At 41.5% G+C, this 15,204-nt stretch overlaps 1 protein-coding gene across 4 annotated transcripts in view; it reads right to left on the bottom strand.

The window, feature by feature from the left end:
* The window catches only part of PSEN1 (presenilin 1), a 55,443-nt gene extending 40,602 nt beyond the window's left edge, over positions 1-14,841 (bottom strand). Inside the window, exons 1-3 of one of the 4 annotated variants that reach the window (XM_037503658.2) lie at positions 14,706-14,841; positions 7,315-7,396; positions 7,086-7,225 (exon numbers count right to left, since the gene is read on the bottom strand). In XM_037503658.2, coding sequence (XP_037359555.1) covers positions 7,086-7,172 — 87 coding nt within the window. In that variant the 5' untranslated portion in view covers positions 7,173-7,225; positions 7,315-7,396; positions 14,706-14,841. Of the gene's footprint in view, positions 1-7,085; positions 7,226-7,314; positions 7,397-14,110; positions 14,411-14,705 lie in introns of those variants that run through there. The other 3 variants (XM_037503661.2, XM_037503659.2, XM_037503660.2) reach the window with 3 other exon arrangements.
* Positions 14,842-15,204: the final 363 nt, after the last annotated feature.

Here is a 15,204-nt window from a genome sequence, read left to right as displayed (position 1 = left end):
TTGTCTTTTAAATTTTTTGTCTGCTTTTTTTTTTTTTTTAAAGTATTTACAACTCTAATTAAGAGATGTTATGAAGGGCTCCCTGGTGGTCAAGGGGTTAAGTCTCAGGGCTATCACCACTATGGCCTGAATTTGACCCCCAGCCAGGGAGCTACCCATATGGCACAGCAGACCTCTCCTGACTTGCTGGCTGCTCTCCTCAGCAGTGTATTTCAGTCAATCTGCCCGTTCTGTTCCCCACTCTGTCTCTGGTGACTCCTATCAACCCCCACACCTCTGGCCTGTACCCCAGTTCTTGTATGCATAAATAAATCTTTACAAAAAATAAAAATGTACATTTTAAGATCTAATTTTCACATTATCTCCAAAGAGCATCTGCATTTGTAGATTCATCTGACAACTTGCCTCCAAATAAATTCTAACTTGACTCCCATGCATGGCATATAAAAATGCTGATTACTCCATATCTTTAGTAGAAGTGGGTATTAATCTTCATTCACTAGAAGGTGAAAATGGAAAGTGTTCAATTCTACATCTCTGATTATTAGTATGATTGATCAATTCGTCTTTTCATATACTTATCACCATTTATGTTTTCTTCCTCCATAGACATTATTTCATCTCATTTGGTAATGTTATCAGTCTGTATATACACTAGGCCATATCTGTCATTGTGCATTAAAAGCCTTTGCCCAATTTGTTTTCTGACTCTGTCCATGGCACTTTTGCCATACTTTATAAATTGCTGAATATGAATCCTCGTAAAATCAATTTTGTATTGCTGAATATGAACTGAAATGATTTTACGAGAAAAATAAAAACTTCTTACTATACCCTAAATTCTGATGTATTAAAACATACACACACCTGCAAACATACACACATCTGTACAAAGTTATGTTTATAAAGGTTGTATTCTATTTTTCATCTAATATGATGTCATGCATATATTCCCATGTGACAATAGTCATCATGCCTAAAGAGTTATATTTTCCAATATGGAAATTATTTACTTAAAATGAATGTTTACATGAAAAGTATCAATTCTGTAAGCCTTTATGAGTACTGTTTTGATTCCTGTAATTAGAAATGTGAGGTTAAGCCTGCACTGTTGGAAAAACTAAATGAGTAGCTTAGCTGAAGAACTGGCAAGTTATATGGAAAATTTGAAGATACTTATTAATCATAGGCAGTATGTTTCCAACAGCACACAGAATTCCATCCAACGCCTGTCTAAGCTTTGTGGTTCCCTGGAGTTACAGCTTTAAATGCTACTCTAACATCAAAGAAGGCTGTTGCTTCCCTGAACAGCTGACATAACTGGTTAGAGATAATATTTAACATTTATGGGGGCTGTAAAGTGTCAACATAGAATTTTGTGTTTTTTTAAGATTATTTATTTATTTATACAAGCACTGGGTACAGTCAGAAGCGCGGGAGGGTGAGAGGATTCACTAGAGACAGAGCGGGGAGCAGAGCAAGCAGAGTGACGAAATACACTGCTGAGGGAACAGCGGGCGTGGCAGGAGAGGTCTGCGTGCCATGTGGGACCCTTGCCGGTGGCTTGGGATCGAACTGGCACTGCAGAGGCCCAGCCCAGCGTTCAACCCCTGTGCCACCAGGGGAGGCCCTCAACCTAGAGATTTTTAAAACTACGAAGATCTATGCAAAAGAATTATGGTTTTATTCTCATTTCAAAAGCAAGCATGTTCTTCTGGAGGGCACCAATACCTTATGTTCTTTTTCTCCTTTCTTCACTCACAAGGAAAACAAGTAATTTACCACAAACAGCGTAACAAGACAGTCAAAGGCTGACTGGATATGTGGACACATGATTTAGTTTAAACTGAGGTCATTCCTTTCATTCATTTTTTTTCTCCTCAAGGTCCCAAGTACTTAAATGATTTTATTTTTTTTATAAAGATTTATTTAGCTATGTAAACAAGAACTCGGGTGCCAGCCAGCGATGTGGGGGGTGAGAGGATTCACCAGAGACAGAGTAGGGAACAGAATGGGCAGATGTACTGAAAGACACTGCTGAGGGGAGCAGCGGGTGAGTCAGGAGAGGTCTACTGCACCATGTGGGTAGCTCCCTGGCTGGGGATCTAACTCACGCTGCAGTGGCTGCGGACAGCTTCAGAGGTTGCGTCTTAACCCTATGGGCCACCAGGAGGGCCCTAAATGATTATAAGTATCTTTAAAGTTTGCTTTCTGTTTAATTTCATAGAAAATCTCACACTTAAAAAAAAAAACAACACCATCATCTGGAAAATGCAAATAATTATGTCAGTTTATGATCTCATAACAACTTAATAAATTTATGCTTAATGTTTTTAATTCACAAAAGACGTTTGCAGGTAATCTTCATTTACAAAGGCCACACATATTTTCATGTTGTAAATCTGGCAACAAATGACAATAGATTTACAGAAATATTTTTAGTAATTGCTTTATACAAAACATCATTATTGATCTTTCAATGGATTATACTTTTAAGCTTCTTTTTCAATTAACAAATGATTTTTTTTAATCTAAGTGAAAAGAGCTATTGATAATGTATTTCCTTAATGACCAGAAAATTTGGGTGAGAATAAATGAGTATAAATAAAATACCAATTATTCAACTTAGAAATATTATTTTTCTCACTTTCCCTTTTATTACTTAAATATAGTAGTTCTCAAACTATGGTCCCTAGACCAACATTCACAGGATCTGGGAATTGGTCAGAAATGCGAATTCTCTGGTCCCATCTCAGACCTATCAAGTCAGAAACTGAGTTTGAGGCCAGAGATTTTGTATAAACAATTCTTTCAGGAAACTTCAACACACACTAAGGTTTAAAAATTATTGCTCTAATATACATTATCTAAGGTGTAGTTAATGAACTAATTTTAGACTTATTGCAAAAAATTCATTTTTTTTTTAATAGAGGCATGTTATTTATTTATTTGTTTGTTTGTTTATACATGCACTGGGTACAGTCAGAAGCGCGGGAGGGTGACAGAATTCACCAGAGCCAGAGCAGGGAGCAGAGCAGGCAGAGGGACCCAAGTACACTGCTGAGGGGAGCAGTGGGCGGCAGGAGAGGTCTGCGCACCATGTGGGACCCTCCTCTGGTGGCCGGGGAGCAGCTGGGGATCGAACCTGCGCCGCAGAGGCCGTGGACAGCTTCACAACCCAGCGCTCAACCGCTGCGCCACCAGGGAGGCCCCCAAAAAAATTCATTTTTGCATCTTAGAAAAAGTTCTCAGCCAATCTATATACATATTAATCTACTTGCACATCAACACAGATGTGAAGTCTACACCAAGTTAAATGCAAACTTTTGTTTTGTTTGGTTAAGATTTCATTTAGTGGGCCTTCCTGGTGGCACAAGAGGATAAGACACAACCTGAAGCTATCCGCAGCCACTGCAGTATGAGTTCGATCCACGGCCAGGGAGCTACCCACATGGCACAGCAGACCTCTCCTGTCTCGCCCGCTGCTCCCCTCAGCAGTGTACTTCGGTCAGTCTGGCCTGCCCCAATTCTTGTATGTATAAACAAATAAATCTTTTATAAAAAAAGATTCATTTAGTGTAGGATGAATATGCAATAAACATATATAACCTAATGAAATTACTCTTCAAAAATCACCAAGCAAACATAGCAAATAAGACAAAATATTAACGTTTAACAAAGTTGTGTAGTAGATACATGGCAGCTCATTATATTACTTGACATACTTTTTTTGTAAATGCTTAAAATATTACAATAAAAATTCAAAAGCAGACATAAAATAGCTGCTTTCAAATCATCCACAAAAAAACACTCAACTATCCAATTTGAACTTGGATGTATTCCCATGGTTTTCATAACCAGCCAGAACATATACATATACAATGGTTTCTTTATGGCCAAGAAAAAAGAACAATGAGATTCTTTTCCTCTTTGGGATTTTTAAAAGTACATCTGTGAAAAATGAATACACAGATTGTTTTTTCTTCCCCAGAATTTTTTTCATACAATATCTCCTTTTAGTATTATGTTTTTCTGGGATAAGAGACAGCCAGGAGAAAAGAAAGGATACTGGAGTAAGTATGGCATTAGAAAGCACAATTTTAAGTCCCAGGTCTCTCACTTAATTTTTTATGCAATCTTGGACAAGCATTTGTCCAAGTGGGAACAATACCCATCCTACGGTGACTGTAGGATGAGTGTCTGCAGAAGATCTTTGAGTTGTGGGAGGCATTTTTAAGAAATTAAACAAAAGAGGGGCCTCCCTGTTGGCAAAGGGGTTAAGACGCAACCTATAAAGCTATCCGCAGCCACTGCAGCACGAGTTCAATCCCTGGCCAGGGAGCAGGGATGCAGCAGACCTCTCCTGACTTGCCTGCTGCTCCCCTCAGCAGTGTTTCAGTCAATCTGCCTGTTCTGTTCCCCATTTCTGTCTCTGGTGAATCCCCTCACCTCCCTCACCTCTGGCCTGTACCCCCATTCTTGCATGCATAAATAAATAAATCTCTGAAAAAAAAAAGAAATTAAAGGTAAGATTATTTGACATTACAATATCAATAGAAGAGCCAATATTAAATAAATCAGACCTAATTTTGTAGATAGTATCTTAACAGAACTGGAAGGTATGAGAACACTAGCACTCACACTTGCTAAATCTAAGCCACTGACACATGTAATTATCAATAAAAACCCTCTATAGCAACTGTATCTCTATAGCATTCCTGAATTGATCACTCATTAGGGTGTAAAATAAGTCAGAAAAAAAGTCCATGAAAACCCCATAAAACCTGAGAGCGATGACATAAAACTACTTTAACACTGGTTCACTCACTATATGCCAAGCACTATTGCTGGTGCTGGAGGTATAGGAGAGAACAAAGCAGGTCATGTACGTGGCCTCAAGCAATTTACACACAGTATGGAGAAGCACATGAAGGAATCAAGTCCACGGTACATGAAACACTGGTTAAGGGCTATGCTTGTGTAAAGTAGAGTAGGGGTCTGGGGAGTAGGGGGTAGCAGGGAGAGAGGAGGGCCCGGGAAGACAAGGCCCTACTGACAAGGTGAGTTATTAGGCCAGACTCAGAGGAGGTGAAGGGAGTCTTCTGAGAAGGTGAGAGAATAACCCAAGGACCAGAGGCAGAGCTGAGAAAGCAGTGAGGGAGAGGGTGAAAGAGGTAGATGGGCGAGGAGGTGAAGAACTTATAGCCCAGATTTTATTCTGAGATGATGCCACTGGAGGGTCTGGTACAGATGAATGACATAAACTGTTTAACCCCAAACTTGATGGCTGTGAAATCTTTTGCTCGATATGTAAAAGATAAAATCAGAGTTGCTCTGATTAAGAAAGGGGCAGCCAATGGGGTCTCCCTGGCGGCGCAAGGAGTTAAAGCACAGCACTGTGAAGCTATCCGCAGCCTCTGCAGCACAAGTTCGATCCCGGCTGGCCAGGGAGCTACCCACATGGCGCAGTAGATCTCTCCTGCCTCACCTGCTGCTCCCCTCAGCAGTGTGTTTCAGTAGATCTGCCTGTTCTGTTCCCTGCTTTGTCTCTGGTGAATCCTCTCACCTCGTGCACCTTTGGCCTGTACCTCAGTTCTTGTATGCACAAATAAATCCTAAAGAAAAGAAAAGGAAGGGGCAGCCAAGAGACTAAAGTTGGCCACTTCTACTTTCCCTCTCCCTCCTCTGAAGTAACAGTTTAAAATGAGTCATCTGTAGCATCCAAACTTTCACTCCCTGTATTCAATGAAGTTCATAATCTGCCCACCTTCTAACTTTTCAAAAAGCTATTCCTAGGGAATAGCACAAAGTAAGTCAAGATGCCTAATAGAGGATTTTGTTGCCACAAAATCCATTCTTTAACACCCAGCAAGTACCAAGGCATGAGGCGGAGCAGCCCCTTTCTCCCCACCCCCACATCTTCTCACAGCTTGTGCTCCCTTTCAGGATTTCTCTCAATGTTCATTTTAACTCGATTTCACTTGATTGCAAATGTTCTCGTAATACAGTGTGATGGTCTTGTAAACCTATCTCTAGATGTGGCCTATCAATTTATATTTTAAGAAAATTCTCCTTCCGTGTTATTTCTTCTATCAGTAATGACCTCCTCCTAGTTTGCTCTATTCTAATACTAACCACCCATAAAAGTCTACTGCAAAGTTTTCCCCTACCAGTATTTTGACCCTTAATTGGAGTTCTAAATATTCAGAGTGTAAAGAGAAATTCCAGACCGTGTAGTGCTCTAGTCTACTGCTCATTCCACAGACTCACCCTGTGCAGATTTAGCTGGTAGTCTTCCAGTCTTCTGAGACAAGCACACACTACCCCCAGACAGTCCATGATTTTTTAGATGTACAGTTATTGTGAGAAAAAAAAACATTTACTGATATAGAACTGGCTTCCTTGGACCTTCCACCACTGGTTCTGCCCTCCTGTTTTAACACAGGAAAGTCTGACTCCCTCCTCTCAAACTCCCCTCCCCCCCCTCCCCCCCGAAAGCCTGTGTAGTTTATAGTTGGCCTTGAGTTTTCCCACCTCTGAAAATCCTACCAATTCCCAGTCACCTCTCAGGCCATCTACAGAATCTGCGTTCATCTGTCCTGATTAGTTACAGGCTGGATATCTGTGTGTAGAGCTGGCGAGGAGTCTGTGTCCATGCAGCAGATTATTTCCCTTTCCTGATTCTCTCCTCTGACTTCTATGCCTAGTCTTTCATTCATCACTGTGCCTTCTTTCAATGGTCATTTACTAAGCACTGGCAGGAACTAGGCTATAACCTTCTACTGAAAATGTAAATAAAATCTACTCAGTCCACAGAAAGGTAAGAGCAAGACCGGTAAAACAGTAAGCAGCTAGGGAGGCTAAAGAAGCCCCCAGGAGGTATCATCTGAGCCAGGGAGGAATTGTATCAACACCTCTCTCTCACACAGCCTTGTGTTTCCAGCACCAAAAAGAATAATGTTTTTGTACTCAGTTGTATTCAACAAACTCGTAAATTTGGTAGAGAAAACCTCTCTTGAAGGTAAGGGGGGGGATGATCACTAAATCGAGTCTAGCAAGGGCAGTTGCAAAAGCTGACACTGTACCTGGCTACGTACAGTATTGCTCAGGTGGTTGTCTTCGGACATCTGTGCATTCTGGAAGTAGGACAGGGGTGCAGGTAACTCTGTCATTGAAGCAACTGTACAGAAATACCTTTTCACAGAAAACAAAGCCTCTTGTGGTTCTGAAAAGGGAAAAAGAATACAATGCTTTGTGCATTACAACAGTTTCATTTTTAAATGCTTTCATAAATTGCTTTCAGCAATAACAAACCTTTCTTTCATGTGTTCTCCTCCCGGCCAAGCTTTCTAAGGACCCTGCAGGCTGCTGTCACTGGTAGGTTCCAGGATTAGGTCTGAAATAGGATTTTAGCAGGTCACCCAGAGTTGTTTAAATCCTAGTCAATCAATTCACACCAATACTTACAAGATCAATTTATAAACCAAATATTTATTAATTTGTCATGATCTATATACCTGACAAACCTTATGTCAGTGCAAGATATCTCTTTGCTAATGTGTAATTCTATTTGACAAACCAACTATTTTCAATCTCAAAGATATCTAGTGATTTCATATTTATCTTAGAGTGTTTGTATCAACATTCCTTTTTTTTTAAAGATTTATTTTTTATTTATACAAGAATTGGGGTATAGGTCAGAGGTGCGGAAGGGTGAGAGAATTCACCAGTGACAGAGTGAAGAGAAGAACAGGCAGACAGACCGAAGATACTGCTGAGGGGAGCAGCAGGCGAGGCAGGAGAGGTCTGCCACACCATGTGGGTTTCTCCCTGGCCGGCTGGGAATCGACCGGTGCTGCAGAGGCTGTGGACAGCTTCACAGCGTGGCGCTCAAACCGTTGCACCACCAGGGAGGTCCTCAACATTCCTTTTTTTATGCTAACCAATCTAACCTAATTTTGTTATCTCCTTAAAATTATTTATCTATTGTTTTTAATTTTGCAAAACTCTACCATCTCATTTTACCCTTACACAATGCTCCAAGGCAGGGTAAACAGGTAACCTATATATTTTACAAAAGCAGAAGGGAACCCAAGTTCAGTGACTTGTTAAAAATCACACCAGAACAAAAATCACAGATACCTAACTCCCAGCCTCAGGCCTCTCCTTTGCATCCTGGCAAAACCTTATTTATACACATCACTGTCTCCCACAGTTCCTTCCTGGGGGTGAGGGAAAGGCACAATCCAATTTGCCTGTCTACCTTAATTCAGTCATTTCTTTATGACTTTTTCCCACAGGTCTTCAGAAATATAGATGGAAAAATATTTGTTTGCATACCCAAGTAGCATTCTGATATACAGTATCAAAAACATTACCATTTACATATTTACATTGAAAGGATTCAGTCAATGTCCTATTTCATTTTCACTTTTAACTTCAGGATCCTCTACCCTGTAAATACTTTTTTTATTCTAATGATTTTTCATCAAAAACACATAAAACAACTTTTTCTGGGCTTCCCTGGTGGTGCAGGGGTTAAAGACACAGCACTGTCAAGCTATTGCCAGCCACTGCAGCATGAGTTCAATCCCTAGTCAGGTAGCTAACGCACATGGCACAGCAGACCTCTCCTGTTTCGCCTGCTGCTGCTCCCCTCAGCAATGTATTTCAGTAGCTCCACCTGTTCTGCTCCCCACTCTGTCTCTGGTAAATCCTCTCACTTCCCACACCTCTGGCCTACACCCCAGTTCCTGTATGCATAAATAAATCAATCTTTAGACAAGACAAAACAAAAAACCAACTATTTCCTCTAGTAAAGTTATCAAGTTCAAATTAACCCTTAATTACCTTTATTTGGATCATTCAAATCAAGACAAATATATAAACAAGGTATGTTTTCCCTTTTATATCATGCATTTCTACCTTTTGCCTCCCATCCAAATTCAGAGTCTTCTGGCATGAGCTCAAGGAATTGCAAGTTATTATTAACTAAATAAGACATAGTTAATGTAAATTTGTTTTAAAAAATTAAGCAAATTAAAAATACAAATAGGAGACAGTAGTTACTTTTAGAAAGGTTATTCATTGGAAGGTGATACATGGAAAACTTTTCAGGGTCCTAGTAACTTAGTTGGAATTCTTTACCTGGATGCTAGTCACACAATGGTTTTAGTCAGTCAAAAGTCACTTAACTGTACACCTATGATATGTGCACATTTCTATGTACTTCAACTACAAAATTCCACTAGATTTTTGTGGGAGTAAACCTGTATTTTAGGTTATTCTTATAACTGGTCTTTTTTGAAAAAATAAGACTTGGCAATATGTATGTTATCAGAAAGATGGGTAGATTCCAACAAACAGCTATAGTTCTAAGCACAGTAAGCAAAGTAAATCTGACCTATGCTTCTTGATTTCTACCATTTGACTAGCTGAAATTTTAATATGAAAACAGTATTAATGACCTGCAAACAGCATATATTATTCCTTTTCTTTCAACCTCACATAACCTAGAAGTGCCACATGGTGGCAAACAAAAAAAGCTGCTGTTGGTTACATCCTCCAGCTGCTCTGAAGACTATACTGCATCATTTAAAGTACAGCTCTATTACAGAAAAACCCTTAGAAATTTGTCATTAATATTATCATATGATCACCCAGAAATAAGAAAACAAGATGCTAGTCAAGTAAAAGAAAGGGAAAGAAAGGGCAACGCAGACAAAAATAAATCAACATAAATAAAGTGTATTATTACACTTACAGGCAAACTAGGAGAAAAGTGATTACCCATTTACTACACAGGTGTTTACTGTCTACTGGTCTGTCAGACACAAACACTGAGAAGATTTAACTACTTATGTTCACTTCGCCAATTTACAAATGAAAACAACATGGCATAAAGAAGTTCACAAAGGGGTAAAGCAAAGGCTCACATGTGGCACTATGTTGCCTCTGTATATAACTACATCCCTGGCCTTTAGTAGTTTAAGACAATGAGCATGAAGGTATGCTGAGCTGATTTTAATTACTAGTAAAACTACTGTTTAGAAATGATTTTTTTAAAAAGTGAGATCTTAAACATCAGTAACTGGTCTAACAACTAAAAACTGAAGTCCCAATAGCTTTCCCAACATGGGACTATACCTCAAGCCCTAGTATTTATTCAAAATAACAGGTAATGGGAATCTGGTCATTTTAATTTGAGTAGTTTCTGTTATTAGGCTTATAAGATCTATTAAGCTATTACAAGAAATCATACAAACATATCTTACTAGAGCTCTCTCAGGTAAATTTAAGACTCACCCATCATAGCAGTCACCTTAGCACATAGATCCTAATATTTTCAAAGGCACACCATATTTACACGTGAAAAACTAAGGCTCAGGTAAGGTGAAAGATTATGTCAGCCCATAATTATGAGACAAGTTAACAAGTTCCAAAACCCAGGTCTTCTGACACTCAACTGTGGTCTTTTCCACTTCACCCAGAGAAAGTTCATCCCTCCACTAAGGCTTTGAAGATCACAATGCCACCGGGTGACCTCCATGGAAGAGCTGCTTTTTACAGAGCTGAGTAGGAAGCCCAGGCAGGGAGCAACAGGGCTACTTAGATTTTTGGTCAAGCTTGGTAAACACTGTAGGTAAAAAGAAAGAGACCGGCAAAGTCACATTTGATTCTGGTCCAGTAACAGTTCCAATCTCTGAAAGCCGATGACCCCACTGGACAGACCGGACACTAGTGGGCTTTCTAAGATCCTTAGCAGTGCCCCGAGAACAAGAAGAGACAGTTGCTGGAGAGTATGGTCATGTGACTTGGACTGTAGAGGGGGGAAGGATTAAAGCGTACAACACTTGAATTCATTGCCATCGTCGTCTTTTTCTCATGACACATGCTCAATCAGATAAAAGGAATTCATTCTCTACTGGACAACTATAATTTATTTCTATTATATATACAAAGAGACTTTAAAATGTCCCAGGAGAATACAAATACTCAAGAAGCTAGGATGTGCTGACAGAAAAGTCTGTCTAACCAGAAAACCACCAGCATTTCAAAACACTGCTTCACAGGAGCAATGCTTAGCATCTTAACCTAAGTTGATTTAAAAATATCATACAAGGCCACACCGAGAGAAAAGTACATTTCTATCTTTCACTACATCTCAAGAAACAACTAATCCTCAAACGCATATGGCATGGTTAATTATAGATATCATTTTCTTTCTTCTTTGTCAGAGATAAATGTAAATAAAATGTGTATCCTCAAAAAAACAAACATCTTCATGAGCCATTCTATCAAGATCTCCAGTACAAAGGGCTTGTGGCTTTTGCTTTAACACTGCAGCTACTTACCTAGCTTCTCCTAAACTGAAAAAAACAACTAAAAGTATTTTTTGAAGTATCTTTGTATTGTAATGCTAAGATTTCAAGTACCAAGTGATTTTATGGTTTATTCTTTTCCCATGAAATTAATCAGCCTTGATTTTACTTTGACAGCGTCTCCCTGGACAATCAGCTTGGTTCTGATTACATGGAATGAATGGGAGAACCTTTAATTGAATTTTTATTTGTTTTTATTTTTTAAAGATTTATTTATTTAGGGCCTCCCTGGTGGTGCAAGGGGTTAAGTATCAGCACAATGAAGCTATCCCTAGCCACTGCAGCCTCAGTTCGATCCCCGGGCAGGGAGATACCCACATGGCGCAGCAGACCTCTCCTGTCTCGCCCACTGCTCCCCTCAGCAGTGTATTTCAGTACATCTGCCTGTTCTGCTCCCCACACTGTCTCTGGTGAATCCTCTCACCCACCCTCACCTCTGGCCTGCACCCCAGCTCTTGTATGCATAAATAAATAAATCTTAAAAAAAATTTATACATACAAGCACTGGAGTACAGGCCAGAAGTGCAGGGGCTAAGAGGATTCACCAGAGACAGAGTTGGGAATAGGACAGGTGGATTAACTGAAATATACTGGTGAGGGGAGCAGCAGGTGAGACAGGAGAGGTCTGCTGCGCCATGCGGGTCACCTTCCTGGCCAGGGATAGAACTCATGCTGTATTAACTGCAAATAGCTTCATAGTGCTGAGACTTAACCCCTTGTGCCACCAGGGAGGTCCACTACTTGAATTTGCAAAAGCTCACACCCAACAGTAACTGTAACCTATCTCCAAAATGCATTCATTAAGTAAAATTAATAAAAATAATTTGATATTAATCTAAAATTTTAGGAATACATCCTGGAAAGACACCTTTGAATTTTAAGAGCAAGAGCAAATAATTTCTCCAGTCCTGCATAAGGCTTTGTGACAGCTGTAAACCCTAAAAAGAGCAAGGATAAATGATACATCCTATTTGGTGAATTTTTTCTTCTTTTCATCCCACTCCATTTCTGTGAACCATCTGTGGTAGATTAGATTATTATTCAGCAAATATTCATTCCTTCCCCCAGAATCTCCAAGAAAGGCATACATTCCTCTCCAGTAATGTTGGGCTTAGCCCTGTAATTTCCTTTGGTCTCAATGCAGCCAAGTCCACTACCCAATTCATGTCTTTGGGCACAATCATAAGACCTGCTTTGGTCAAGAAATCTTAGCAGATGTGGTACACCTAAACTGTATTTACGCAGAGGCCTTGCCTCTGCACTTCTGCTGTTGCCTGGAGAAGAGCTTACAGTGGATAAATGCAAAGCAAAACTGCCTTAGCTGATCCACAGATCCAAACCTTGAAGTAGAACCTTGTATGAGAACAAATGCTCCAAGGCACTGAGTTGTGCAGACTGGTTATGTGAATTATGATAGTGGTTTTTAAATAATAATGGTTATGTGGCCCCAGTGGATACAATGAAAATGAAAAAATACTTACAAATGCAGAATTCTTTATCTGAAACCCTTAGGGCTAAATGTGTTTTGAATTCATATATATATATATATATATATAAAATTTATAAAGGTACTATGCAAATACTATGTTTTGTAATGCCCCCCTCAGGGTCTTAAATAGAACCACAAAATCAAACACATTGGTATATATTGTAACATATAAAGTCTTAAATTACATAAAGATTATAAAAATAGGTTCAGGTGAGATTTTGGTGTCAAATGGCTTATGGAAAGTACATTTTTTCAGGGGGGGTGTTTGTAATATGGAATTGTGGTTATGGGACTATGGTCCAATATTATCACACCTATCACATAAAAGAGAAGTATTAGGGGGCTATGAAAGGTTTTCTCCAATACATATTGAAGAGAATTCATCTTTCCCTACAACCTGATACAAAAGTAGTGAGAAGAGCAGGAATAGAGAGAGCCTGAATCTGAGAGGAAGAGAACCAGGTATGCTTTGGTAACAGACCTGTGTTATCTTTTGGGATAGGATGATTCTCAGAAACCAACTTCAATCCTCTGGTTCTCCCTAAATGGAAATTCATGCAGTGGTGCAGAAGGAGTAGCAGCCATTAACTTAAAATCCAGCAATAAATCAAATCCATTCAGAGGATACCCAAGAACTGTGACAACTGTTTACCCGGAAGCAGAATGTTCAAAGCCAGAAAGACACCATTTCTATCATCTGTGTGTGTGTTTTGAAATCCACATACTCAATAAATAGGTTTCTCTTTTTTGTTCATTGTTAAGGACTTGGCAAATGCAGATGGGGTGAGGTTTAACTTGATTACACTCTGCAAATGAGTTATGGAACACTGAAATAGGCTTTTGCAGGTGACTGAAATTAGCCAAACGCAACAGGCTCCAATCTAATTTCCTGTTTTATCCTCCTTCATCAGTTTGTTTACGTTCAGACCGGGTGAGTGGACGCTTGGGATAAAGGGTCTTGTTTGTGCACATCCTCTGACTATGCCTTCCCCACCTCAATCCCAAGAGTCGAATACCTTTCCACAGTAAAATATAACTCAAATAGCAAGATTCCCTTAACCAGATGTGACTGCTACCTGCCTCAAACGTCAGAGAATCTAAGGAACTTTACAATGAGCTCTGCCAGGTAGTTACTATATATGCCACAGAGTTGTCTGCATCCTATTCTTATCGCCCATACAAAACCTTGAATACTTTATTCATCCTGACCAAAGCATGCAAGTAAAGCTTTAGAACATACCAGTTTCCTGTAAGAGAAGCAGATATGTATTTGAAATGAATCTCGGAGCGGGAAGAACAAGCAAATATTTAAGCTACACGCACAGCAACTGGACATACATGCCTCATCACAGTCCCGACCCAGGCAAAAGCATCAGAGCCCGTTTTGAACGGGATACACAAGGACCCCAGCCCTGAGCGCCGCTCGCCTCCCTTGCAAGGGGACACGCTCGGGGCGGAGGAGCGGAGTTTCACCAGTTGCTCAATCAGACCCAGCGCCAGGCGCTTCCTCTTTCCCTGTCCACTCCACGACGGCCGTGGCTCCCGGCCCCGGACACCTGCGCCCTAAAATGTCTTCGCGAACAGCACTTCCGGACCCAGGCTCGGCGGGGACCCGCTCTTCACCCGACCGCGCGCCGCGCCGGGAGTCCAAGAAACGGGCCGCCTCTGCCGGCTCCCCCCAGGGGCTCCCGGCGCCCGCCCGGCCGCACCCCGCCTCTCAGGCTCGAGGACCCGGTCCGCGGCCCGGGCGGCCACAAAGGGCCGGGGCCGCCCGCCCGAGTCGGCGCCGGGTCAGAGGCCCCGTCCTGTCAGGCCACACGCCCCCCACCACGCACCTACTCTCTCTCCGCCGCCGGCCGCTCGCGACTGAGGTTTCTTGCCCAGCAGCGGCTGTTTTGTTTCCGATGTGAAATCGCGGCCTCCGGAGCTGCCCCGCCAGGCCCCGCCCAAGAGGCCTCACTGGTGTCGTCATTTCCGTCTCTGGCGTCGTTGGCGGCCGGCTGGCCGTGGGAGGGGCCTAGTCCCAGGGGAAGGGGCGGGGCTTCCGGCGGCGCGCGCGAATTGCTGGGGAGAGGGGCGACCCGAGGCTCCGCCCGGCTTCGAGCCTCCGGAGGTACCCCGGGTGCCGCTGAGCTGGAGGTTGTCCGGGAGGCGAGACTGCTGTTGAGCTGAGAACCAACGTTTCTACGTAAACTGGATCCGTACTCCCGGAATCTCCAAGCCTTCATTTCTCGATAGTACCTACTTTTAGTGTTTCTCATTAAGAATCAGTTGCAGGCCTCCCCGGTGGCGCAGCGGTTGAGCGCTGGGTTGCGAAGCTGCCCGCGGCCTCTG

Source organism: Talpa occidentalis, unplaced genomic scaffold, assembly GCF_014898055.3.
Source record: "Talpa occidentalis isolate TD23 unplaced genomic scaffold, MPIMG_talOcc4v2.1 talOcc4.11, whole genome shotgun sequence".
NCBI lineage: Eukaryota > Metazoa > Chordata > Mammalia > Eulipotyphla > Talpidae > Talpa > Talpa occidentalis.
This window is presented reverse-complemented; position numbering and strand designations above follow the sequence as displayed.